This window comes from Streptopelia decaocto (genome assembly GCF_964273445.1).
Source record: "Streptopelia decaocto genome assembly, chromosome: 3".
Classification (NCBI taxonomy): Eukaryota; Metazoa; Chordata; class Aves; order Columbiformes; family Columbidae; genus Streptopelia; species Streptopelia decaocto.
Genome location: NC_138656.1, coordinates 33,630,089 through 33,658,059, shown reverse-complemented (window position 1 = coordinate 33,658,059; position 27,971 = coordinate 33,630,089). Strand labels below are relative to the sequence as shown.

General features: G+C 43.8%; 1 protein-coding gene across 3 annotated transcripts; it reads left to right on the top strand.

Annotated features, from left to right (window-relative positions):
• Position 1: 1 nt before the first annotated feature.
• Positions 2-27,792, top strand: CMTR1 (cap methyltransferase 1). 3 transcript variants are annotated; one of them, XM_082048779.1, is made up of 24 exons: positions 2-157; positions 1,828-1,962; positions 3,673-3,815; positions 6,876-7,034; positions 8,417-8,509; positions 9,232-9,303; positions 9,952-10,046; positions 10,151-10,223; positions 10,432-10,630; positions 13,097-13,215; positions 13,476-13,572; positions 14,816-14,948; positions 15,499-15,678; positions 16,120-16,176; positions 17,157-17,214; positions 17,862-17,930; positions 18,105-18,236; positions 18,740-18,862; positions 19,581-19,672; positions 20,280-20,348; positions 21,632-21,679; positions 22,233-22,345; positions 22,891-22,999; positions 24,774-27,792. In XM_082048779.1, the coding sequence occupies exons 2-24, from the start codon at positions 1,833-1,835 to the stop codon at positions 24,904-24,906; spliced, it is 2,496 nt and encodes an 831-aa protein (XP_081904905.1). In that variant the 5' UTR covers positions 2-157; positions 1,828-1,832; the 3' UTR covers positions 24,907-27,792. The 3 variants fall into 3 exon arrangements, with proteins under 3 accessions (XP_081904905.1, XP_081904907.1, XP_081904906.1); XM_082048781.1 differs by lacking the exon at positions 2-157 and adding an exon at positions 245-411; XM_082048780.1 differs by lacking the exon at positions 2-157 and adding an exon at positions 567-1,556.
• Positions 27,793-27,971: the final 179 nt, after the last annotated feature.

The following is a 27,971-nucleotide window of genomic DNA, read 5'->3' as shown; positions in this document are numbered from 1 at the left end:
GGCGGGGCGGGGGCGGTGACGGTGACGGCGGCGCCTCTGAGCGGGGAAACGAAACGGCCGGTGGCGGCGCAGGAACGGGCCCGCGTTCCCCTGCGCTAGGCCCTCGGGAGACGGGGCCGGACGGAGCCACCCGCCCCTGCGCTCCGCCTTTTCTCCCGTGAGTGCCGCCCGCTGCGGCCGAGCGGTGTCCGTGCGCCCCGCTCCTGCCGCGGTGGGTCAGCGCGGGGCGCGGCTGTCGGCGGCTCCCACGGGCTCCGCACTGCCCGCGCTCGGCCTGCTCTGCCCGCCCTGCCCGCCCTGCCCGCCGCCGGCTTGCGTGGCTTCTCGTAGCGGGAGCGGGGCCCCTGGGCGGGCGGCCGCACGCTCGGGGCGGCCGGCGGGCTGGGTGTCGCACCGGTGCGGGCTGTGCCGGTAAAGCGCGGGAGGGCGCCTGGGGACGCAGCCGCCGGCGGCCCCTGCGGGTGGCGGGCGAGGGCTTTCCCCGCGCGGGACGGAAGCTGCCTGACTTGGGGTTAATTCTGCGTAGTTTGGGGTCCAGCGGAAAGGCGGGTGCGCTAAGGGGCCGCTCGAAGGACGGAGAGGGAGCTGGAACCGGTGAAGTAAGAGTGTGTTGACTTATTAAGAGAATATCTGAGAAGAACTAGAAAGCTGTTCTCAGTTTGTTAGAGATGAGCAAGCAAGGGGAAAACAAATCAAAAAACAAACCAAATCCCTCAAAAAACCCCCCAAAACAAACCAAAAACGACAAATACCACCACCACCAAAACCCCCTGAACTAACTTGTCTCAAGAGCGGATAAATATGAGTTGGCTGTAAATGAAATTCTGGTGGAAGTGAAACAATGCCTTAGCCGCAGTCCAGTGAAGTTGTGAGATGATTTTGAAGTCGGAGTCATGAGGGTGAATAAAGAAATTGGGTTTTAAGCTATCTTTTATATGTGTTTGGAAATAATTTTGATAATTGAGGGTTAAAACCAGTGACCTGGGGCATCTTTTCTAGCCCAGTATTCCTGTGTAGCATAATAAACACTGATGGGTTTTTATTGCTTTGTATCGATCACAAGGAAGTTTAGTTAGTGCTCCAAGCACCTGTGCCTTTTAACTTTCACCTGATTTCCCGTTCCTTGGTTCTCTTCTGCTGCAGGCCTTCCCAGCTAGCTTCTTTTAAGTCCAGCTTTAATGTTAGTCCTTTCCCTGGGTTTATGCAAAGTTTATCAGCCGTATCCAGAAGCTTGAAACCTTGCCAGTGATTCTTGGTGAAAAACACAAACACCCCCCAACTTGAGCACACGTTTAATAAAGTTCTGCTGTAGAAGTCATGTAGGAAAGCTCTTTTGGTAATTAATATTTGCAGAGGTGAGGTCAGAGGTGCTCTGAGTCTCTTGTGAGGAATAGGTTCCACCATGTGTGTTCTCCATTACATTGATCTTATTTCCTAATTTTTTGGTGTTTTTTGGATAAAAAGAATCTTTGATTCAGTGGTGGTAAGCAACTGTCGTATATTTAAGTTATCTAAATGGTGACATCTAGTTTGTCTTCATCTACTAGCATTTAATGGTAAGTAGGTTGTAGAAATCATTTGAAATTCAAGTAATCAGTAATGGGGAAGTTTCTGCATAGATTTTGTGTTTGTTTAGTTAGACTAGCTGTTAAAATGTAGGTTCAAAAGAAGCCAATATTTTTACCTAGAGCAAACTTAAGTTGAGAAGCATTATACTGAATAATCCATAAAATGATCCATGCCACCGTGCTGCTGCACCTTACCTGTCAGCATGCAAGAAAAAGTTAATTTCCTTAATGTTTACCAAATGCGATCACCTTCTTTCAGCAAAAATGAAGAGAAGGACAGAACCTGAATTTGGCAGCCCTCAAAAGAAGCAGAAGAAGAAGATAGAAGACTTGGGATTAACCCTCAGTTCAACTTCAGATGATGAAACTCAATTTAGTAATCATACTACTCAAGGTAAGTTGGAGACAAGGTATATGCCACTGCGGGTAATCTAAATAATAACTAGGAATTGATCCCACGTCTCCTAAATCCTAATTGGTAGCCGAAACTTCAGGGGCATGCTCCCTCTTTAGGAGAAATGCTATGTTATTTCTGTTCACAAACTTGGATTGGTGTGAATTTTTTTTAAGCTTTAAAAAAATCTTATGTAAACAGTTTGTTCTGGGAATGATTTCAGGCATAGAAAATGGAACTTGACGTAGATGACAAGTGTGTGGTCCAAAGCTGTAAAGATTCTTTTATTATGTAAGCAGCATTAATCTTTTCAGCCTCAGCAGTTATTTCTGTTTTGGAAACTTTCAGCAGTGAGGAGTTGTAGATGTTGTACCATAAGGAAACATCATAATCCATCATTGTTTAAAAAACCAAAAATAATGAGTGCACTTATTATATTTTTACAGATGGGAGAAATGGAGATTAATACAAAGGGTTGATTGGGACTCCTGCATTGTAGCACCATCTCTTTTGCTGGCTCAGTGTGATTTTTGGAGGGAAGGAGGAATTCTGAGGCCTCACAGGAGTTTGATTACAGAAAAAAAAAGTTTCAGAGTTAACTAAATTAATTGCCTGCTCTTTCTCAAATCGGAGTGTACTTTTTGACCTGGAGCTTGGGCTATACCAAAGATGAGGCGAGTGCCCTACACAACTGGTATTGCTGTTGCAGGGCACTTTAAACTCTCCCAGAATGGTACTTCATGTTGCCTCACAGTTAAACGTGCTGCTTCCAAGCCTTGGAATTTCCTATGGTTGTAAAGTGCTGTGAAAGGGCCTGAATGCATAAAGAAGCCTTTGTCTTGTGAAAAGGGAAGGGGGTGTGTGTGGAAGTTGAGTGGGTCAGTTTGGGAGCAGTCATAGTGGCAGCGTATGGTGTGTGTACCTGGCTGGCAAGGTGGGAGGTGAGTGAGGTCAGAGTTATGGGGTGTGAGGGCTCCTTGTGATTATTGAGTTAATATAGGGGTCAGAATAGGCTGTGAGTCTTAATGTTTAAGAAACAAATCGATACACTTCAAGGACAACATTTTGGGTAGGGTTAATTGTTTAGTAGTCTCGCTACTGTGGTGGGTAATGGAGTCAAACTGAAGTCTGATATGGGGATTAAGGGATTCAGCTCTCTCTTCTTTCTGCAGCATTGGCCACTTGGTAGATCCCTGTGTACTTGAGGTGGATATTTGGTTAAGTTAGGGATATGTTTATACCTATAGTTAAGTAGGAAACTGGGGAAAATCCAGTGTGTTTTATCAAGGTGTCAGTAATTGTCATTATTCTTGGGAGAGTATCTCTGTGGGCTTTCGCAGCTCCTCGGGATCATTACAGAGGTCAGGAACACCACAGTATGTGACTGTGGTTGTGCTGTGGCCTGCTCTGCTGCTGCCGTGGGATTTCCTCGGCCTTTTGCAGGGGCTGGAATCCGGTGGCTCAGAGAGGCTGTATGCGTCCCAGAGACAAAGGGGCAGATAACCAGGTGTTGGTTCCATGGGGTGTTTTATATTAACCCAGCGTGTTTCCTGTAGTGCTTTTGAGATACTGAAGTGTCTGAGATACTCTGTGTGTCTGTTGAGACGATTTAATGAGTGGCACTGTATAATTATTAATGTGATTGCTGAGATGTCTTTCTTTCATTTTTATTTTGATAATCACTTTTCTCAATTTTTTTGTTGTTTTCAGAGTCTTCCAGTAGCAGCAGTGCGTCTGACAGTGAGAACGATGAAAAAAGACCAGTCTTCAGCAATGAGTTCAAACAAGACTCTCTCGTGGAGGGTACTTCATCTCGCTATTCAATGTATAACAGTGTTTCCCAAAAACTCATGGTAAGTCAAAATAGTTTTGAAGAAAACCATTAAAACCTGATGAGAGTGAAGTGAAAAGACCAGTCTGTTTCAAGATATTTGGATTCTGATCCTCCTTGTAGTGGGGTTCTCTGCTTCTTTGATCCAGCTACTGAGCAATTGTGGGAAGCTGAGACTGCTTGGTTGAAGAAGATCGGATGAAAAAGAAAGTTGATTCATGTTCAAGGCCTAAGAGCAGGAAAGTGAATGAAGGGAAGGATCTCTGGGTCAGGCAGCCTGCTGAGCTTGTATAAGAGTCCTACTGTGTGTTGTTTTGCAATGCTTGAGTTAACAAATGCCATGTAAGAAAGTCTTTAAGAAAGTCTGTGATTTACATCAATTTGTTTGTTCTTGGAGACTGGCTGGCATACCCTTGTAGAATTATTATGTTAATTATTAAGTCATTTATTTTTCTATCAAGTAGTGCCACTCTGCTTTATGTAAGGCCAGAAAGGCCTTTCTAGGAAAGTGTCGAGGTTTAACCCGAGCAAGCAATATAACCACAATAGCCACTTGCTCACCTCCTCCCCCACTGCCCCCCCAACAGGGGAGAGGATCAAAAGGGAAGGGAGAAACTTGGATTGAGATAAACATAGTTTAATAAAATAACAAAGTACTAATACACTACTAATATATATATATAAAGATACTCAAGGCAATTCCTCATGAACATGCTGAGCAGCCAGTCCTAGGAAACAGCTCGATCCCAGCGGCTGATCCCAAAGAGGGAGAAGAGAGGAAAAAGGCAGAAAAGCCCAGAGGCCTCTGCAAAATGGCAAAAGGCTGGGCTAAATGCCCCAACTGAACTTCCCGGCTACCGCCACAGAGAGAGAGAGAAGAACCAGAGAGATTGGTAGAGCCAAAACCGGAAGATCCCAATTTCTCCTTAAATAATTAGCATGATGCTAATGGGATGGAATACTCTCATTGATCAGTCTGTATGTCAGTCGAGCTCTTCCTCACTGCTTCACACCTGTGGGCAGAGCATTCAGATTGTCCTTGGCTCTCACCCCAGAGCAATTAAAAATATTAGCTCTGTGCTGGGATGTTATCTGCTTGTTCTCAAACTAAGTTGAAATAATGAGTATGCTAGCTATGAAAAAGAAAGGTTTCTAACTGCATGAAGAAAATCAACCCATTTTCAGTTAAACCAGCACAGAAAGGCAGGGAGTTGTGAACGATAGCAACTGTGATAACTAAACTTTGAAGCTGATCACCAGCCTCTTGATTGCACAGTGTTAGTGTGGGGAAGAAAGTACTTTTAAGAAGTTCTAAGAAAATGGCTGACTGTCTGTCTCATGGTAGTCCCAAATTCAGCAACTTGTTCCTGAATTTAAAGGCACTAGTAAGCTATGGAGATGAGGAGTCTCTTTTGGTGCATGCTTGTTACACTTATTCTCTGATGCAAACTTCATGACTGTGGTATTGTGAGGGTCTCATAGTCCTGAAAGAATTTCCATTCTTGATAACAACAGAGAAACAAAAATATTATTTCCAAGGGCAGCAGAGATGATGTGGTGTCTGGTTGTGTATTATTTGAAATGTGACAGGAAGTTTGGAACTTAATGGGGGTCTGAAGTCCGGTCTCCTTTTGTTCTGCGCTGCCGCTGAACTCACAGAAGCAGGGGTCAGCAATCTTTCCATCATGGTAGCCCAGCTTGTACCTGCCTTTGCCAAGTTAGAAGTTCAGTCTGCTGCTAGAAGCTGACAAGTGTTAGCTGCACTTGGGAGTGGGAACAGGGAGATGTCTCTTAAGGAGGTTGAACGCTGCTGACCAGCAGGATCATACCTCTACATGAAAAGAACTTTCAGCTCTTGCTGAATTCAAAACTCAATGGGATCCAGAGGTCCGAGAGTTGCTGATTATGCCTGTCTGCAGATAAATCCTGTTGCTGATTGTTGAGAATCTGTCCACATGCATTTTTGGCAGTGGGCTGCAGTTTGCTGGTGCTAGCATGAGACTGTCTTTCACTTGGAGAGTTCTCTCCTGAGCCAATTAAGATGTGTGCTGTCAATCACCACAATTTAGGAGCTTTTACTACTGCATTTGGGAGGCTTTTGCTTGTAAGGCCTCATAAATTTGAATATGAAGATTGATGTGGTATCAAGTCTAGTTGAATGATTTGGTAGCATTAGATAAGTAAAAATAAAATAGTCCTTGATTACTAGATGACCAAAATTCTCTTCTCTGAAAATCGGTGTATAACAGGCTCGATGGCTGTTGTTTGGGGTACATATGTCAAGGTCTGATTCAGAGCCAGGTAGCAAAGGCAATGGGAAACCCTGTATACCTTTGTATAAAACCTGTCAGATATTCTTGTGCTGTTTCTCATACAGATTGGTAATAAACACTGGTTTTGTTGCTTCACACAGGAAGGAGTGTATGGATAATATTCAGAGTGAAACTTAATCCATAAGTCTTTACTTAGTATCCTGTAGCTGCCTACTGGAGGGAGTGAAAGTGACTGCATCTGTGCTTTTCATTGTTGTTCTCTTGTTGCTAAAATATATGAAAAGCCTGAAAAAATAGCAGTTAATGAACATATTTCTTTTAACCCAAGAGATAGGAATGTGTTTTAGGAGCAGTGTGTCTTGTGTTCCTCCTCTGAGTTTTAGGTGAAGTTTTAACTGATGCTTGAAATGTATGTAAGTGCATGTTCACAACAAAGGATATCATCAAACATGAATTTTTTCCTGTTCCAGTATCTTTTGTTTTATGAACCTTCCATACTTACTGAACACTGTGATGAGTGGCTCCAGGCTCCTCACTACTTTTCCTCCTGAACAGGCTGTTCCTGCATTACTGAACCTCTTGTAATTTGCTGTCATCTCAAATATTGTTCTTCAGATCTGTTTTTTTCATGTCCTGCCTCAGTGAACTCAGTATTAAGTCCTGAAAGCCAGAACTGAGATTAAAAATACTTAATGCCTTCAAGTCACTTCAGGGTGGTGTGCTGTTTTCCCTGCTAGTCTTTGACCCCAGTAATGGTACGTAAACTCAAGTCCACTTGCCTCAGTGTGCTCCCATTGCTTTCCTTTTAGGCCAAGATGGGCTTCCGGGAAGGAGAAGGTCTGGGAAAATATGGCCAGGGCAGGAAGGATATTGTTGAGGCCTCCAATCAGAAGGGAAGGAGAGGCTTTGGGCTGACCCTCAAAGGATTTGATGGGGAGCTCAATATTGATTGGCAGGATGAGCCAGAGGTAAGTACCTCCTGTTTTGAATCCCTTTTCTGTTGTTTTGTTCAGGATTTGCCCTCTGAGAACAACGTATAGTGTTGTCTGATACCATTAAGTGGCTCTGCTGGGTAGACACAGGCCTTGTTTTGTCCCAGAACAGCATGGCAAAAGTTGTTTCTTTTTACATGTATTAACATTCTGGCACAAAATTGGTTTCACATGGATTGTTGCCATGGTTTGTAGGAATTTTTTTCTGAGTTTGCAGTGGTGAATGTGATTGAAAATTATCAAATTCTTTTGGGTTTACCTTTTTTTTACTGTAATTTTTCATGGCTGTGATTTTTTTTTTTCTTAATGTTTTCTTGGTGTGTTAAGTAGTCCCAAATAAAATGCTCAGATATTCTATTCCTGTGTCTTGTCAAGCTCTTCAACAGGGAATAACATTGGGAAATAGAAATAGATGTGGTCAGGAAACTAAAGCCCAGGTTTTTTGGTATTATTTGGTGCAAAATAGCTGCTATATGTTTGTATTAAAAAAAAAAAAATCCGAACAACACTGTATCCTGAGAATCTTGAAGCTGGAGAGTAACCAGAAGATCCCAGATGTTGTTAGTCAAAGGCAGCAATGCTTGTCAGGTTATGTATGGTGCATGTTATAGTACTTTGCTCTCCTTTCTTTGAATTGTTTTCAGCAGTTGAAAGTAATATCAGAGGTTATTCCTTGAAAGCCAGGACTTTGAGACCTGTTCTGTAGTCTCATTGGTTTAGGTCTCATTCGCCATTGTGTTTCTACAGCTCACAGCAGTTAAGTATTATATATGATTAACCCTTGTGGATGATATTATTAGAAAATATAAGAAGGTAAGTAGATCTTAGCAGCCTCTCTTTGTGGAGGATGTTAGAGAAGTTTTCTATTCTCTAACAAGGAGTAGCGTCGCTTTGATCTTAACTGCTAAAACAATTCCTTCCCAAGATTATAAAAATTGTTCAAAGCCTGAATTAAGTTGTAGAATGAGGGAGCATTTCAGATAGAACTGGGAGAAAGAAGGAACTGGGAGAAAGAATGTGTAAAGCACCGTCAGGAAGTGTGCTTTTTTGGCAGCTGTCTCTCTTACAGTGTCTCTAAAATGTACCTTGAGAGTACTTTGTCTTGATTACTTATCAGACTCTAATGAAAATGGTGTGGGGTTTTTTTGTGGTGGAGTTTTTTTTTGAGTTTTGCTGTTCTTGTTTGGATTAAAAAAAATACATGTTTTAGACTCTGAGGAAAAAACCTCTATGGTCGGCCTTTAAGTCATGGCATAATGCCTTATGCTAGGATTGGGAGGCAAACTTTTGGGGAGCAATTAGTTGTTAGTTTTGCTAGCAAAAACATCTTTGGCTCTTCCCATGTCTTGTGCTTGTAGCCCAGTGCCTACGAGGAGGTGGACTGGTGTTTGGAGTGTACCACAGAAATCCCTGATGCCCAGGAGCTGAAGGAGTGGATGACTGTGGGGAAGGTAATGTTTTAGATCTCAGTACTTACACCCTAAGAAGGGGCAGGACTACTCAGCCTGGAACAATTGCCTTGTCAAAGAGTTGCAGAATAACCTGGGCTGGAGGGAACCTCTGGAGATTGCTAGCACAGCTTCCTACTGAAAGCAGGTCTAACTAGATCAGGTTGCTCAAGGCCTTGAGTATCTCCAAGGATGGAAATTTCACAGCCTGTTGGGGTGTCTGCTTCAGTATTTGATAACTCTGTAGACAAAATAAAATTTCCGTATGGTTAATCAGCATTTTTTTGTATTGCAGCTTGTGTCCATTGTTTCTTGTCCTATTGCTATCTATCTCTAAGAGGCTGGATCAGTCTTCTCTGTTTTCTGCCATTAGGTACTTGTAGACAGCAATAAGATCTCTCTTTCTCCATTCTGAACACACTGTTCTCTCAGTCTTTTCTCATACACCAAGTTATTCTGTACCCTTATTATCTTGGTGGCCCTTTTCCTGGGCTTGCTCCAGTATGTCTGTCTTGTACTGGGAAGTGCTAAACTGGATGCTGTATCCCACGTGTGGTCTCAAGATGCCTAATAGAGGAGAATAATTCCTCAGCTGGCTGACTACACTTTTGCTGATACAGCCTAATATGTGGTTGGCAGCCTTCATCTACTACTGGTGCATGTTGCATTCTGAATGACTGATACTGTGTTTGCTAATTGTTGTCTATGTTCTCATCCTGTTCAAGAGGAAGATGGTGATTGAAGATGAAACCGAGTTCTGTAGTGAAGAGATTTTACGTAATGTCCTGCAGTGCAAGGTGAGTCCCTTTCTTTAGAAAGGAATTGAAGTTTTGGGGAAGCAAGTGAAATAAGTAATTCAAAAGGACTGAGTAGTTTGCTTAGGTGATTGGCAAGTGCCAGAATGTCCTCTTTCACCTCCATGCACTGACATGACCTCGCATTTTGGTTGTTACTGTCTGTTCAGCAACCTGTTTGCACCTCAGCCTTCAAAGAGATGAATGAGAACACTCTCCCTTTCTTAGTCCAACTGAAAGGCTGAAGACTTAAATAAGCTGAGGAAGTAAGCTCCATGTCTTTTCTTGTGTGTTCCATCTTCCTCCTTGATTTTATCATGCCCCTCTAAATTGCAGCAGAGTGTGAGTGTGTGTATATGTGTGAGGGCAATACCTTAGCCTGGCACTGCTTTTGAGGTTGTCAACCATGTTATCAGTCTCCGGAGCTATCAGCACAGAATTCTTCAGTGTCTCTAAATTTACTTAAAAACTGGGGTGGCTTAGCAGAAGAGTGAAAATCATTGTGACAGAAAAACATCCTGTATTAGTGAACCAAACCCTGCATGGAGTTTACTGTCTAAGAGAGAGAAGCACAAAGATAGGAAATACTTATGCCTGCCTATCCCTCAAGCCTGTGTGAGGTCCAGCTCAATTCTGTTTCTCTTTGTGCAGAGTGTATTTGATGAGCTGGATGGAGAAGAAATGCGTCGAGCCCGAACAAGGTCTAACCCCTATGAGATGATCCGGGGAGTCTTCTTCCTGAACAGGTTTGCAGAACTTCTGGTAGTGTAGCCCCTTTCCCATTCATGTCCACTTTCAGCCTTGGGAGCCAAGGCTGAAACTTAATAGGTTCATATTTATATGTTCACAGGGCTGCGATGAAGATGGCAAATATGGACCATGTCTTTGACTACATGTTTACAAACCCTAAGGACTTCCATGGGGTGAGGGCCTCTATTTAACTTTCAAACAGCAATGCTTTCTCAGAGAATGGAGAAGGTGGGGAGAAAGAAGAATCCTTAGAATACTAGCTGGGAAAACAGGTGCTTAAAAGAGACTTCTCTGACTGAGTAGTACAGTTCGTGGTGTATCTGCTTTGACTGATGGGCGCTGTTACTGGGTCAGTAGAATTTCTTCAGTTTCCTTTTGCAGAGGCCCTTGATAAAGGAGCGAGATGCAGAGCTGCTCTACTTTGCTGATGTGTGTGCTGGTCCTGGAGGCTTCTCTGAATATGTCTTGTGGAGGCGGAAGTGGCATGCGAAGGGATTTGGCATGACATTGAAAGGACCAAATGATTTTAAACTAGAGGACTTCTATTCTGCTTCCAGTGAGCTCTTTGAGCCTTATTATGGTATGTAATGCATACATGAGTGTTACCTGATGGTTTTGCTTATGCTTACAGTCTCTGTATTGGGAGCAGGGCTGGTATTGATACCAGCATGGAGATCTAAGAGAAGCCTGTTCATAGGGAACCGTTTTGCAAGGTGTAAGAGGGCTGTCATCTGAGAAAGGGGTTGAGATTGGCGAGCCCGCATATCAACTCACGTTTCTGCACTTCCAGTCTGCCCTGGGGATGTGTGTCCCATTGTAATAGCTGATACTTGAGTGCTTTACTTATCTGAAAATTGCAGAGTGCTTTAAGATTGCTTGACAATATTTGTCCCGCTTCACTGATATCAGCCTGAAACATAGTGAGTGAGATGATGTAGCACAGATTCATAGAATGGTTTGAGTTCCACCCTCCTGGGCAGGGCATGGGCAGGGACACCTTCCAGCCAGGTTGCTCAAGGCCTCATCCAGTCTGGCCTTGAACACTCCCAGGGATGGGGCATTCACAATTTCTCTGCGTAACCTGTTTCTCACAGTAAAGAATTTCTTCCTCATATCTAATCTAAATCTGCCCTCTTCCAGTTTAAAACAGTTACTCCTTGTCCTATCACTACCTTCCTTAATAAGAAGAGTCTCTCCCCATCTTTCCTGTAGGCCGCCGTTAGGTACTGGACGGCTGCTCTAAGGTCTCCCCAGAGCCTTCTCTTCTTCACACTAAACAACCTCCGTGCTCTCAGCCTGTCCAGGCAGAGGAGCTGCTCCAGCTCTCTGACTGCCCAAAGATCTGTTAGCAGAGCCAGAGACAGAAACCTTACTTGGCTGACTGGCAGTATGCTTCTGTATCAGACCTCCCTAGCTCTGCTTTGATAATTGATTGTGGGCTTTTAGTAAAGATAAATAAAACAGATTTGGGTTAGAGGCTGTATCTGATTCACTGTAACTAAATGAGCTTCTTAATCCAAAGAGGTTTAAGGTAACATGTTTCACCTTGCTTTGAGACAGACTAAGCAGGTGTACACAGACAATTGCAGCATCTCACCTCATGGATGGTAGCTTGTTAAGCTTACTGATATGTTTGAGCCTTCTATCTGTATAGCCTCTAGGACCAGGAAGGGAAATACAAGGATTGCTAGTATTCCTGCTTCTTATTTCAGACTGTATAAAGGAAACTTGAGTGTGACTGTTGTGTCAGAGAAGGGGGTTTGCTTTTCCATTGTTATGCCTTTTATTTTTTTTTTCCTCCCCCTCCACCACTGTGACTCTCGTTGGCTGCCAGTTTTGACACCTGGTCATGAACTCTTAGAGAATGGTTAGCACTTCAGGATTAGGTTTATTAAAGAGAAGGTTCATGGCAAGGGCAGCAAGGCAGATAAACACATTGTTCTAATGGTTGCAGCATTTGGATGTTCATAACTCACTGCAAAATGGTGATCTTACAGAGAGGAGATATGTGGAGAAATGAACAGCCAAATGAATTTGATGCATTTTCTTGATCCCTTTCTGTCTGTTACGCTAGGAAGCCTAGTGAAATGTGTACAAACTCTTTTCCACTGATGGGAAGGAAGTAGACAGTTGTGATAGTTGTGTTGTGAAAAATGGTAACAAATTGTAGTGTCAGTTTGCTTACTGACAGGATGATTGATGAGGAATTTGGTTATCAAAGCACTATCATGCATCCTGATCTCTGCTGCTTTCTAGTTCTCCAGTTCAGTTAATAGAAGCTGTAGTTGTAGAAGATTTATAGGCACTAATACCAAAGAGAAGTTCAGGTTTCCTCAAAGTCAGAGTTGATGAACTTTAGAATACACCTTAGATTAGCTTTCTAAAACACCCACCTGGGGGACAATGTACATCTCTTTAAAAAGAGCCATATGGGAAAACAGTACAAACATTCATGCACAAACCCTATTTCCCTTTCCCTAATTCCCTTATAAACTTGTTTGCAGGGGTGTTTTTTTGGTTATTTTTTAAAATTCCAGATTGCATTGTGTCTCGAAATAAGAGTATTGTATTTCTTTGGAATGATTTGAATTCTTAGAAGGTTGCCAATGCAAAATGTAAATAATTTTGCCTTGTCTGTAAAAACATGTTATTAACAGGTGAGCTCTACAGTGAGATTGAGCCTTACATTTTTAGTTTCGCTACGTGTCATTCCTCCTTGAATGAGAATATTATGTTGTCGAGTAGTCCTCATCTCAGGGGTGGGCAGTGAATGATTTGTCTTTTGCTGAGGCTAATGTACAACTCATCATTTGAGCATGGTTACTATGTGGCTTTGTTTAGCCCCTTCCACAAAATCTGAATAATTTTCCTAAATTAACGAGCATTTTTGCTGGTGAACAAGGGAATGGGTTAATGCTTATTCGCCTGCCAAGGTCTGTGTAATTTATGAATATATGTTGATTGAATACAATAGATCACCTGCACATACTGATCTTTTGTCTCTACTTCCAAACATGTTAGTAATTGTCTCTTCTTTTCCCCTCAGGAGAGGGAGGGATTGATGGAGATGGAGACATCACTCGCCCAGAGAACATTACTGCTTTCCGGAATTTTGTTCTGGACAATACTGATCACAAGGGAGTGCATTTCTTAATGGCTGATGGGGTTGGTCCATTTATTTTTTTTCCTGCACTAATGACCTAGCCAGCCTGACCATACCTCAGTCTGTGTATAGTAGGATGATTTACACATGTCTGTCATTACAATGTGAAATTCTTCAAGGCTTACCATTAAAATTCCCGGTGGGAGTGTTTTTTATTTTAAAGAAACAGAAATTACCATGATTCTGTAATTTAGCTTTATAGAATCCTTTACTTGACCAACTGATTTATGGAGATACTAATCATATGCTATGGGCTTTGCAGGGTTTCTCAGTGGAGGGTCAGGAGAATCTGCAAGAAATCCTAAGCAAACAGCTCATGCTTTGCCAGTTCCTTACAGCACTGTCCATAGTCCGGACAGGTACGTTTTATCCATTAATCTTCTTCCTCCTTCTCTAAGGTGTGGGTGGCATTGTAGGAGGATGCTGTACAATTTTTATTAACATGTCACAAAGTCTGCTCTGCAGTGAGGCTAAGCTGCAAAGAACTGAGTGTGTAAGCATCCATCCCAAGATGGTTGTCACAAAGCTAAGGGATCTAGGGCAGAAAAATAACATTATCTATGTCTATTTTGCCTTTAATTAAAGGCATGAGGTAAAATGCATTAGTTTAAAGCTCTTACAATGTGTTACATTATGTAGCTGTCTTGAGCTAAGGTCACTAGTGTGGTAACTGGATAATGTATCTGAGTTTTACGGCACCAGGTGGGTCAACTGCTTCCTGAATATTCTAGCAGACTGGTTGGAACAGTGTGGTGTTTACCCAGTTCATCTTTACCTCTAACTTGTGGCTTTTCTCCTTTAAATCTGCCATCTCTGTGATCAGAACAAGATGATATTTCACATTGTCTGAGCAGAACCTTGTTGTTGCCAAAAGATGGACATTACAGCTCTAACTGGTTTTGATGGCTCCTCTCTTCTGCTGCGTTTAGTTAGCATTTGGCACTGAGCCAGAACATAAAAACGCTCGTTATATTATCATTTGTCTTATGCCCTATGTTTAGAAATACCTGAGGCAATGATTACTTAGCAGTAGTCTCAAATGTGATATGGTAAAAGGAGCAACCTTCTTGAAGTCTTTGCTGTCTGGGGAGATAATAGCTCTCTAAGACTGACTGGTTTTTGCTTGAGGAAAGTGGGAATCTTGTTTGAAAGCAAGAGGTGACACAGACTCTTATTTTTGGATGGTGAGTTATTCTGTTTAGGTAACATCTGTTAGTTTTTTCCTGCAGCCTCAGGTTTCTTGTTGCACTTATCAGAGCTCCTCTTCTGTTGAGGCTTTTGCATAGCATGCTGCCATTCTATAGGCACAGTCTGGGCCTGGAAGGGGAGGATGGGGGATGGATAGAGTACTTGTTTATGACACAACATGCATACTGATGTGATCCTGGTGAGAAAAATGCTTTTCTCTTTGCTGCAGAGATATGGGAAAAGTGGTTCATGGAGCCCAATTGGCCCACTTCATGAATGTGTTTTAGATGCTGTTCAATTGTACAAAAAAACCTCTTACCGGTTCTGCAGAAGAGAAAGCCATTGAAGTGCATGGTATCTCCTTGTTTCCTTATAATCTGCTGGTATCAGTGTGCTGTGTTGCTTTTTTTCCAGGAGGACATTTTGTCTGCAAAACCTTTGACCTGTTTACTCCATTCAGTGTGGGACTCATCTATCTGCTGTATTGCTGCTTTGAGCGAGTGTGCATCTTCAAACCTGTGACAAGCCGCCCTGCTAATTCAGAGAGGTGAGATCCTTGAGCATGAGGGGCTACTAAAGAAACCCTGTCCTCTAAATACAGTGATAGATGGATTTGGATAGGTCTAGTGGAAGCTCTGTGGCCTGCCTCAGTTGGCAACTGTCGTGGAGGAGGAAACATTATAGATGCTTAGCAAGTTATGTTTTCCAAGGTAAAGAAGGTATTTGCCAAATTACCCTTCTGGGGAGAAGGCAGTGGAACTAAATGTATAACAAATTCTGTTTTGCTTGAAACAGCTACAGTTCCAGTGAAGCTAGAGCATATTATGTGTGTTGTCATTGTACCTGTCAAATGTGGAGAATTGATTTACAACCTGAGGGAGATTTTTTTATTTTTTAATATGGTTGAGTTTCCCAGTCTTTCCAGATGTAGAAAACGTATAATGATTTTGTGACAGGTGAGATTGCACCTTCCTAGGGATACCCAGGAGGAAAGATTTCCTGGGATTTAGGAAACTGTCTTGATAATGGCAGTGTGGCAGGAAAGTTGGCTGTGTGAAAGGACTGAACCCATGGGATCTCTCTGCCTTGCTCTGCAGGTATGTGATATGCAAAGGATTAAAGCTGGGGATTGATGATGTGCGGGACTATCTCTTCACGGTGAACATCAGACTCAATCAGCTGCGCAACACTGATGTGGACGTGAATCTTGTTGTCCCATTGAATGTGATCAAAGGCGACCAGGATTTCTATGATTACATTGTCCATTCCAATGAAAGGTGAGTGCCCATGGGCAATGAGGGCTGCTGGCTGTAGGCAGGTTGGGCAATGAGGGCTGTTGGCTGTAGGCAGGTTAACCAACAAGGCTTTCAGTTGTAGCTTCTTGCACTTACAGAGGTACTTGTTGATGCTGCTACACTGCTCTGCTTTTGCTCCTTGAGAGGCTTAGCAGAGCAGGGGGACCCTGGGCAGAGACAAATGCTGTGTACTGTTAGTGACTGGCCTCTGAGCACTGTGTAGAGGAAAGGAGGCTACTGCCTAGTTCTTTCTAGTGGTCTTGCTGTCACTTGGAATCATGTTGGCAATGATGCATAACTGCTCTGAAGTTCAGACTGGCTTCCTCCTTCCTGTTGCCCCAGGACTCTTCCTCGTTTTGAACAGCAGAACAATCTTGGTGGTGATTAACTTGCGTTTTGACTGGAACTTGTCCTCTCTTTCAGCCACTGCAAAGTTCAGATAAAGGCACTAGCCAAAATTCGTGCCTTTGTTCAAGACACGTGAGTATATATATTCCTTTGGCTTTTGGTGAGGACTGAATTAACCTACTGTAAATGAATTGCTTTACCTTTCTTTAATGTATTCTTGATTTGGTCTGGTATTTGGCTTGGCCTTTGGAACCAGGAAGGTGAACAGTGATTTTAGGTAGCTCAGTTTGTATCTCTGCCAGAGTTATCTGCAGAAATGTGCGGGTGGCTGGAGGAGTCCTAAAAGTTGGTGTTCTGTTATCAGCCATGTTGAAGAGGCTTCCATGCATTGCATGATTTCAGATTACCATAAGCAGGCCCACTTCTTGGCTGGAATGTAAACAGAAAGGTAGCTCCTAGCTGCTGTGTTCAATTCTACAGTAACCATCTAAATTGGGTGTGGTTCATTACTCTTTGCTTTCCAGGAGCAATTCTAAGTATTTAAGTTACATACCTAGACTTACCTAAAACTTATGGTGTGGATTTCTTGCATGAAACTGGAGCCATTGCAGTGTATAGCTGTTTCCCTGGCATGGCTTTTCTGTTCAGGTGTCATTCAGAGAGAATACATAGTAGGAAGTTGAGTGAGTCTGGTAGCCAGGAATTATCTAAGAGTTAATCCTAAAATTGAGACTGTGTTTTTCGTGGCCAGCAGCAGATCTTCATTGCTATTAGTAAACAGGGCTATGTAGCCAGCTCTTGGAGATGAGCACAAGTTCATACTAATACATAACTTCTTGAAAACACCGATGCCTAGTGATATTTTCATGGGATGGACTGGTGGCTGTGAATCAGTAGTACAGCCCATGAAACAAAGCTAAATGTGGGGATTGGAGGTGGGTAGAGGGTGGGGAGGGAAGGCAGCATCCTCTTTTGTGTAACCTGTTGAGGAATAGTGCATGTTTGTCATTTCCAAGCCAGACACTGAAAGATGCAAGTTTTATAGGGCTGGGGTGTGTAATGCTGCAAGAGCAAGGAGGTTTCACCATTTTAACAGTCTGCTCTTTCTCTAGGACACTGATTGAGCCACGGCAGGCTGAAATCCGAAAAGAGTGTCTCCAGCTATGGGGGGTAAGGAAGCTGCCAAGCAGGGAGGTTGTGAGGGTGGGCTTGCTGCCACAAAACAAGAATGAAACTGCAGTACAGAGAGGACTTTCTAGCCAGAGGCTTAATACGTTGTCTTGTAGGAAAGTCAAAGGTCATTTGAAGCTGTTCATGTAAGTGAACATGGCATTTCTGATTCATTATGTGTATGGCTTAAATGAGCAGTCTTCTGTGCTGCAGGTGAGAATATTTAATTGCACACAGAGTGAACTCAGCACCTAGTTCCCAACCAGCAGAGCTCTCCAAAAGGCCTTGTCTGCAGTTTCTCCTTCCCAAGCTTTTGACTGCAGTGGGGCCATAGATGCAGCAGTCAGTTTCACAGCCTAATTCCGTATGTTTGATAAAACAGTACTTCATCCAAACATGCAGGAAATCAAAGATTTAGCCTGAAACTTTCTGAAGTTGCCTGTTGTTTCCTGTGAGACATGGTATACCTACATTAAATTTACAAAACACGTGAGACCTTTTATTTGCCAGATGACCTCTCCAGTGACTGGAATCCCAAGAGCAGGACTTTCAGGGGGCAGGTGTTCTGTCATGTATTGAAACCAAATAGGTTCCTATGAATGTGCCAAAGAAGAACGCTTATTATAATAATTTGGATTTGTTTTCAGATTCCTGATCAGGCTCGTGTTGCTCCTTCGTCTTCAGATCCCAAGTCCAAGTTCTTTGAGTTAATCCAGGTGAGACCTTACCCAGAAGCTTGTTCTGAGTCCTTCCATACAAATAGAACTTTTACCCACAGGAAATAAGAGATGAAGAAGCCAGTCTTGGGTTATGGTTTCATGTAGGAGTTGCATTTACCTACCTGTTGATGTATTGCGTCTAATTTGCGTTTTCCATAATTTGCTTTTTAGGGCACAGACATTGATACCTTCAGCTACAAACCCACTCCTCTGAATCCTAGTACACTGGAGAAAATTCGCCAAGTGTTAGATTACCGGTGTATGGTGGCTGGAAGCGAGCAGAAGTTCCTCTTGGGGCTAGGGGTAAGTGCTGAGAACGGTCCGGGAGTTTTACTGGTTCATTTCAGTGCTACTACTCTGCCTTGCAGTTTCATCCCATCCTTTCCTGTCCTCAAAGGCCAGAAAGGATCCCCAACACCAGTCCCTGAGACTGCTAGTTGTTTTATGTTTCTTTCTCCTGACTTGACTGCTTTTCACACTAATTAACCCGATTTTGTAATCACAGCCTACACAGAGACCTGTACTCTTGCTGGTGTCTCTAATTATCTTCACTGTCCTTTTAAAGGTGTTCTATTTCTGGTTCTTTATGTGGGAATGAAAACCCACTGGCAGGTTAGAATTGGTTGTTTTGTTCTTTTGCTGTAGAGATTAAGTTTCTTCCTTAAAACTTCTGAAGAAGAAACTGCCTATGACAGCCTGGGACAAAAAGATTCTCTGAGGGCTGCTCTACAGTTAGTCAGAGGTCTCTCCTCCACCCCTGCCCTCATGAAGCTTTGGCTGAATCTGACTCTGCCTTCTACACACAGAAATCACAGATCTACACCTGGGATGGACGCCAGTCAGATCGCTGGACAAAGCTGGATTTGAAAACCGAGCTGCCACGAGATACCCTTCTCTCTGTGGAGATTGTTCATGAGCTGAAAGGAGAGGTAGGAGGCTATTCTCTCCCTTACCAAGTGGCTGCAAATCTAATGAACAGTTTTGCCTGTTCTTTGTAAGATACTGCAGAATAAATGTTTCATCTGTGCCAGGTGCAAGGTTTTTTGTGTATGATATTTAGATAAACTACTTTTGCTTAAGCTCCTTCATTCTGTTCAGTGCTAGAGATATGAGCTTTTAATGTTATTTTGAAAACACTTCGGACCTGACATGCCACTGTTGTCTTAAGTGCAGCAGCAGATAACATTACCAAGATGACTTCATGTGTTCTGTAGCTCTTTGGGTACATAAGTGCTCAGTAGTGATTGCAGACCTTGGGGAAAAGATTCTTGTGGTATAGTCACAATGCAAGGTATTGCTGCCTGGGAGTTTGCCTGTCCTCTGGCACTGTAGATGAGGATGCTGCAGTGCACTGGCCTTTGTGCTGTGGCACCTGATAAGGCACAGAGAACTGGCGATGGCAGCTGCGGTCCTGCCCACTCTCCCTTCCCTAAGACAGATCTGTGTAGTCAAGATACACCAGTTCGTGGACGATGGCACGTTACTGTACAACGGGCAACAGGGAATTTGTTTGCTTCTAGTATCTGCAAGATACTAGAAAGGTGCTTTCTTGTTAGAAGAGAATGATGTCCTGTCAAAAACCAGGCTATAAATCAAAGCTGAAATAGCAACAGTCTGACTAGCAAGTCTGTGTATTACCCTACCTAGGGGAAAGCCCAGCGAAAAATCAGCGCCATCCACATCCTGGATGTCTTGGTACTGAATGGCAATGACGTTCGAAAGCAGCATTTCAACCAGAGGTATGTAGGATCTGGAGAAGCTTCTTTCTTGTACATGAGTAGGAGTGACTGGGAAACAGCGTTTACACTAAAAGCAGAATGCTGAGCACAGGGAGGCAAGTGCATTCTGCTGAAACACTGCTATAAAGATGAACTATGAGTGAACCTGCTGTGAAGTGAAGTGCATGTAGCCTTTTCCAGCTGCACCTTTTCTGTGTATGAGGGCAGGTCTAGCTCCTTTCTTAGTCTGGGCTGAGCCAGGCAGTCTGGGTAAACTGAGCATCCTGGGAATATGAATGAGCATAGCTGGAACAAGCCCTTCTGTTCCTTCCTCAGGGACATGATGTCTCTGCCAGTCCTACTTTCCTGTTGATACATCAATGTGTTCAGCAGCATGTGGGCTTGCAGGGGAGGCTATGGAGACCCTTTCCTAATGGATAACAACCAGTATCACTAGGTGCTGAACTGGGAGGGCAGGGTGAAACAGACTTGCTCAGTCCTCATTTGGCTAGCAGTGGAGGCAGTCTGCATGTACTGAAGTGTCTGCTCGGTTATTCTGCTGAAACTGTTACCTACCTGCTGTGCCAAAGATCTTGGTAAATTGCTGGATTCTCCTGTTTTCATTCAGGATTCAGCTGGCAGAGAAGTTTGTCAAAGCTGTTTCTAAACCTAGCCGGCCAGATATGAACCCCATCCGGTGAGTGCCAACTCCTTCCCTCAGCCTGGCATGGTTTGGTTTCAGTGTGTTAGAGAATGAAGATAAGGAGCTGAAGAAAAGTTAAATTTCAAGCTGAAATTCACAGTTCTGTTATGTTCAATGGAAAGAGGCTAAAAGCCCTTTAAATATCGAAGGTAAAGGTTGATAGTGGAGAAGTTTTGCCCTCCTTTCACATATTAGACATGTTTTCATCATAGGTGGAGTGGCTGGTGCCGATTTCAAATACGTGCTATAGTAGGTCTAGCACCCAGTTAGCTTGATCATTGCAAAGACTTCTATGTCCTTGTCTGCCCTGAAAGGTCAGCAGTAGTGCAGAGATGCTGACAGTCAGTAGATAAATGAAGTGCTGACCAGCAGTTGTAATCTCCAAGTGATTAGCCTGAGGACAAGGCTTAAGTTACAATCCCAAGAAAGTTCCTGACAAAGGACTTCAGCTTTGGTTACCTCCTGACCTTCCATTTCATTAATTCTGCTCCATTTCATTAATTCTGCTATGATGGAGCATAAAAGCATCATTGTGCTGGGTGTCAAAACCAAAACCAGCTTCTGTTTCAGAAGGTAGAAGTGCTGTGATATTGTGAGAGAAGCTGGAGGAAGGGAAAGAGGATGTTCTTGGTGACTTAATGAAAGATGAGTTGGATCTCAAACTCAAGACAAACGTACAGTTGCAATAACTGGAGGAACTCAGTGTTGGGGAGGACTGAAGGTGAAGTGAGAAGGAGAGCTGTAGAAGTGGGTTTTAGAGGGGTCCTTTGCTCTTGTGAAAAGGCGTTCAAACTGTGCTCTTTGAAGCCTGATGCTTGTAGCAGTGTATGGGAAATGAGTAGTTGGGATATCAGCTCAGAGGCAGTGCTTTTGAAACTTTCCAATTGTCTCTGTGTCTCAGAACAACAAAACCTTGTATTTTGACCTAATGATAGGAATGATGATTTCAAATAATGTTTATTGTTTGGGGAAAAAAAAATGCTGCTTTTACCTCAGATAAGCTAACAAGTTTGTGGTGTCCCTGAGTGAAGAAACAGGCAGTTTAGTTTAGCTTGTATACCTCTTAGAGCAACCCAACCATGAGTGTGCAGGTGTCAGGTTTTCTCAAGCCAGAGAAATAAGGAACTGGAGCAGAAGATTGAGAAGGGTGAACCTCAGTCATGCCTGACCACCTCACACTGTACAAATTAACTGTTTGGCTGCTCCCTGTAGCTGGGACAGAAAAAGAGACCAGTTTAAATTTTACTGTAAATCACATTTTTGTCTTTTCCCCCCAGAGTGAAGGAAGTGTACAGACTGGAAGAAATGGAGAAGATTTTTGTGAGGTATGTGACCAGCAGAAATGAGAGACTTCAGGGCCCATGGAGGTCATCTGTCACCAGTACACAGGAATGGGAGGGATGTGCTGATCAATGTTTTAGGAGTCCTGGAGAAAGAGCTGTTAGAGATTTTTCAGCTGGTGGCTGCTGTTTCCAAGATGCTGCAGACTCAGATCATCATCCTGCTGAGTTCTGTTGCTGTAGATGTGGCCAGTGTGCTTTACAGAAGGAGTCACATTGGTGCTTGAGTTTGTGTGCAGAAGGGTCAGTGGCTTTTCAGTGCCTGGACAGATTAAGAGTTCATACCTGAAATGGGAACCGCTTCATTGCAACACTCGATTTGCTATCTGACTTAGACAGCTCTGGCTGGTTTCTCAGGCCATGTGGGAGAGGTAAGAGACTGAATTATCCAGGGTGTGAATATTTTGTCCTGTCATGTGCAGTGCTGTCGGTTTTACTGGGATACTCTGGAGAGGGTGTTCAGATGGCACATTGTGTTCAAGAGGCTGGTAAAGGAAGAAGCAGAGAGTCTCTATCACTGCCTTCTCTCAACATTTAGGTTAGAGATGAAAATCATCAAGAGCTCAGGAGGAATACCCCGGCTGTCCTACACTGGCCGAGATGACCGGCACTTTGTACCCACAGGACTCTACATCATACGGACCGTGAATGGTAGGAAGAGAAAAGTCGCCACTCTTATTTAACTTTTCTTTGTATCCTGAAGTAAAAAGTATTGAGCAGGCTCGCTCCTGTTGTAACTTGGTAAAGAATTAATGGGAGTATTCCAATGGCTAGAGATTAACTGTTTGGTTGTAATGGTGGTAGCTTGGACCTCGATAAGGTTTAGGCTATTTATATGATAGTTTTTTCTGTTGCAGGTTGATTAGCTGATGTATAGGTAATTTCATTTAGTTACTAGACTGACTTTTTAAATGAGATAATATTTTTTGATTAAAAAGACATTCTCCAAAGTCATAGTACATGGAAATATCCTATTTGGAATGTCAGCTTGTAAATGCGGGAGAAAGGAGTTTTCTCAGTGAGTAGCAAACAGCTTGGGAAGCAGGCCTTGGGGTAGAGAAGGAGAAAGGAGTAAGATAAGGATCAGAATTATTCTTATAGATCCTTCCTCCCTGCTTGCACAGGGTATGTGTATTTATACTCTGCTTTTTTACCCCTTTCCATTTTCTGTCTGATCCCTGTGACTCTTCTGCAAGATCCCTGGACAATGGCGTACAGCAAAAACTCCAAGAGGAAATTCTTCTTCAACAAAATGACCAAGGCAGCAACATATGACCTCCCTTCTGAATCCATTGCACCCTTTCAGTGAGTACAAGCCAGAACTGAGGCTATGGAACGATAGCTGTGTGCAAGTTTCTGTGTGTGTCTGGGTATTTGGAAGGGAGTTCAGGCACACTGTGCTATATTCTTGGAGTTGTTCACAGTGCCTGCACAGCTTGGTTACCATCAGGGTGTGCTGCAAAAGTTGGCACCTTCTCAGACTTTTAGGAAACTGCTGATCTGGATATGTGGATTTTGCAATTAATTGCTATGAGTAACATACTTCTCACAATTTTGTTCCCCTGTCTGCAGCAGAGTACAAGTTACTGAACCTCCCTGCACACAGGGAAATGGAAATTGAGCCCAGCAACTGTAATTTGCTGTATTTTAAGATTCTTGGTTGGAAGTCACTGATTTAAAAGCAAATCCCAGCTCATTTAGCACAGGCTCTGGAATAAGCTGTAGGTAGCTGGGATCTGTTTAAAGAAAGAGTGAGGGAAAAGCAGCAGCTCCTTTGGAAAGGATGGAATGGCGGCTTGTCATTGAGCAGTCATTAACACTGTGGCTGCTGAACTCTATCTGTACCTATTGAGTTTTAGGCTAAGGCCATGTCTTAAGTACAGCAAATCCTGAGTCTGAGACACCTTGGGGCTCATGGGTGATGTTCTGCACACCCTGCCCTCAAATAGTCTCAAGAGTTGTCCTCTAACACCACTACCCGGGACTGTGCCTCTGAGCAAGAGCTTGATGTGATTTTCTCACTTTGAATCTCCTTACCTACTTTACAGCAGTGCTTTTAAGAATCCTTAAGCTTTACTTAAGCAGCTAAATGGAAGAATGGGCTTAAAACTGTTAAAAGCAGGGGCACACAATGCTTCTTCCCCTCAGTGTGCCAGGATAGAGTTAGTTCCGCCCATGTACTCAGAAGTAGGCTGGCATGAACCGGCATGAGTGCAGGAGGTGGAGCGAGCTGTGTGTGGGACTCCAGAAGGGATGTGTTGTCTTGTGGTTAGTGAGTACTAATGTGTCTATAATTAGCCATTGACATGTGCTCTTGTCTCTGTGCTAGTACTGCTTTGTTAGAACAGCAGCACTAAATAAGCTGTGAATATTAAGTGTCAGTAATGGTACATAACTAACACTGCTGTGTCGGCAGTAATTAGCAGCTCTGTTTTCATTATGGCTGGGACTATGTTGATGCAGTGAGGGAGGGCTGTGCTTAATGGACAGGAGTGAGAGATGGCGTTGTAGGACCAGAACTCTCGCAGCCAAGTGGAGCTTGGTTATTTCAGGCGAGGGGAAAGAGGGAGTGATCCTAGCTGCTTTTGTACAGCGTGAAGTGCTGTTCATTTGCAAAGCTCCATAGGACAGCTATTACTGATTCTAGCAGGTTTGTGGTGAGTGATTAGATTGCTGCTTGCTGCTGCTGGCAGACTTTTTAAATTCTTCATTAAGGCTTTTTTCCATTGCCTGCAATGACAGTTTCATCCTCTCAAAAACTTGGGGGGAGGTAGGTTTTCCCTAATGACCCGTCTCCTTCCAGCAAATACTGAACTATATCTTGAGTGACGATAGAATTAACAAGTTTGTTTCCATGGGAATCTCTTAGGCTTGGAAGTTGCTGTAACTTCAGGGCTGTAGAGTTTGTAAGGTGAATGAATGCACTGGCCTTATTGTATCTGTGAGGTGCCTTAGAAAAATCTCTGTGCAGCTCCCATTGCAAGAGCAGCTGTCTCCGTAGTGCACTTTGTGGCTAGGATGACAGTGTTTTCCTTCCCCTCTCCTGCCCAGCTAATCTTGCTCTCCTCTCTGCCCACAGCATCTGCCATTACAGCCGCCTCTTCTGGGAGTGGGGGGAAGGTGTCAAAGTGCACGATTCTCAGAAAAGGCAAGATCCAGAGAAGCTATCAAAGGAGGACGTGCTGTCTTTCATCCAAGCGCACTACCCCTAACCCTGCTCTCTTGAGGGATGCAGGGGGCACTGAGCCCGGCTTGGATTCTTCGGGGACCGATGAGACTGGGGAGGCTCCACAACTTCTGGTCTTCTCCAGAGCTGATTTCCTGGAGGTGATTGAACCAAGGGGGGAATATGCAGAAGGCACAGGACGAGGCTTTACCCTGGCGGTGTATATAAGAGTATGGCCCAGGTAGTGCCTGCTGCTGGAGTTCCTGTGGTGACTCCTGGAGCCAAGGCCTAATGCCCTTCTGTCCTGACCTACTGCATGCATGAGGCCAAGGGGCTGGCAGCTTTCCTTGCTCCTTTTCAAACATTCAGCAATGTTTGTGGAGCTTTGTGTGTGCCAGAGCGCTCCAGGCTTGTGCTTCCCTGGCTGTGTGGGAAGGAACAGAGGTGTCTTGGTGGCAGAGCTGGGCAACAGCTCATTGAAGCAGCCCTGTGTCACTCCTGGCAGCTGTCTCCTTGGCCTTGTCAAAGGCCTACACTGTGCAGTGGAGAGTGTTAACTCACTGGAGAATGCTAGCTTTGGGATCAAAGTATGTATTCTTGTTGGGGTCTCCAACACTTCAGCTTATCAAGGCACTTGGCTGGCCACTGGCAGTTCCTGTACGATGGTACCCTGTTGGACAAAGACCAGCACAGGTGATGAGTAGAGTTCCTGGCACAGATTTGATGTGCTCAGTGCCAAGGATTTCTCAGACTCTAGAAGCTGCTGTGACAGGGATTTCCCCTCCAGGTCAGTGACTTGATCCTGAGCCAGCAGCCTGGGATTCATTTGTGAACATATCTATGCCTCATGGTACTTCTGAGACCAGGGTGCTTTGATTCTTGGTACTCAACACTGTTACCCAAATCTTCAGGGAGGAAAGCAGCTGTGGGAGGGAAGACACAGGAAGGTTGGGATGCTGGAAGTCTTTGGAGGAAATCATGGGATGTCTGACTTCATTAAAAAGACCCAGGGCTTCGGTGAAAAGAGATCTTGACTTTGACCATTTTGTTGGTCAGAAGAAATCCTGTCCTCTGACTATACCCACTGGAAAAGTTACCAGACTTTCCTTCTTAAGTGTCAGAGTGGGCTTTGTAACCTTTCATGTCTCATTTGGCCCTAGAGCTGCATCTGGGGTGAAGGCACAGAGCTGTGAAACTCTCAGCATGGTATTTGTGTGCCAACAGACTTCTCCATGCACTTCTGTGCTGGGCTCAGTTGTCTTCTGCTGCATGTTTCACCTTCACTTCTGGCTTCCATGGCACTTTTGCCAGGTCTTCCACATAAATCAGAAGACAACACACAGTTGACTGCTTTCAGCCAAGCAGCAAAATTGCCCCTGCCCTGCTTCCCCCCGCCCCTCCCCGGGTTGTTTTATTTTTTTGTTGTTCTTGGCTTATTTTTAAACACAGATTGGCACACTAGGGAGGAAACTGATTGAGGGGTTGTCTGAACTGTGCCTTAAAGGAACCTGTAGTTCTAGAATCTATAGCAGTTGTTCGGATTCTTGTTTCTTTCTCTCCACACCCATATGTACAATTTGAGCAAGCTTTATGTAGCAAGACATGGAAATTTTCACTTGTAGGTGATCTGCATGCCACCCAAAGAAGCCAGAACAAGGATGGCATGTTGTAGAAGTCCCACCTCCACCCTCTTAAGGCCCAGCATCATGTGTAGGTTTTGTGCTCATTCTTAGCACACCGTTGAATGTCATCTTACAAGTAGGTTGTGCTCTCTGAGCACTTCCGTGTCTTCACAAGCAAATTGTCTCTGTATACCCATGTATTAATTCTCCACAGTTTGGTATAAATGAGCTTAGCAGCTGCAACTCCTTGCAGCAGAGAAAATTATATGCAGACTTGATCACTGCAGAACCATACCCCTGGCTAAAGGAGCAGCACAGAAGTTGGTGTGGTCTGTTGGACAGTGGAAACTGGAGGAGGTAAAGCTCAGGAGTGGCTACAAAAAGGCAGCTCTGAATTTTGTGCAGAGGAGCTATTCTATTTCTTTTTCTCAAGCTCTGGCCAAAAAGCAAGTGGGTCAAAGCTGTTTTTTTTCCTCATTGGTGATTATTAGTTCCCAAACACAGTTCTACCAAAGCAGCTGAGGGACTGCATGCTATTAATGCATCCTCTTGCTGACCTGTAGACCCCCTGTGCTCTCAAGCATTAGTAAAACATATATGAAAGAAATGGTGACCCTTCCCACCAAAGTAACCATTACTGGCAGCTTTATTTTGGCAAAGACACTTCCATGAGGGATGAGGAGGCATCTTTCCCAGTGGGCAGTGAAGAACCTCCAGCCATGTGGTTTCCATACCTGTGTGCTTTTTAAACCAACCAGTATTTTGAGTCCTGCTGCTTCTTTGGGCTGCCCTGAGGCTGTTCCAATGCCAGCAAAGCATGCTGCTCCCTTTGCCAGGCTCCTTTGTGAAGTGCTGTGTCCTCCACTCAGGGCTTTGGTCTCCTGTGGGCTGGCAGACAGAAGGGTGAGTAGAAGTATACTAGGAGGAGTGTAGACCTCTGAGGGTGTAAAAAACCCCTGGTTAGCCTGCAGGCTTGCTTTTACAAACAGATACTTTCTGTTTACCCAACTGCCTCCAGCTCTTGCTGATTTTAATTTGCTTTTATTTTAAATTTAATTTTTGATGCACTGAACCTTGATTTTGAATTCCCCTTCAGGAAGGCAAGCATGAGCCACCATGCTCCTTGCTTCCCTGCTGCACGGTAAATACGGAGGGACTATGTTGGGAAGGGGGGTGAGGAGGGTCTTGCTGAAGGGAATGTTTATATACATTAATTGCACAATGTATTGTTATTAGGCTGTGTATCATTTTGTGTTGACTTCTCTGCTTTCATTGTCTCTTATTACCAATACAGCGCCTTTAGTTCACAACAGAGCTTGTTGACTTTGCTTCCCACAAATTTCTGGCAAGTGGCACGTGTTAGTGTGGAGACAGAGAAATGTCTTGCACAAGTTAAATTTTCAAGGCAGTCCCCTTTTAAAGGCTTTCCTGGTAACTTAGAGCACACGCAGGCCTACCTAGTGTATGTCACTGGATCAAAATAAGGGGA

Coding starts and splice junctions, on each gene's coding strand:
- CMTR1 (XM_082048779.1), top strand. CDS start 1,833: ATGAAGAGAAGGACAGAACCTGAATTTGGCAGCCCTCAAAAGAAGCAG. Junction 10,631..13,096: donor GCTCTTTGAGCCTTATTATG/GTATGTAATGCA, acceptor TTTTCCCCTCAG/GAGAGGGAGGGATTGATGGA. Junction 18,237..18,739: donor AGTTCCTCTTGGGGCTAGGG/GTAAGTGCTGAG, acceptor TTCTACACACAG/AAATCACAGATCTACACCTG.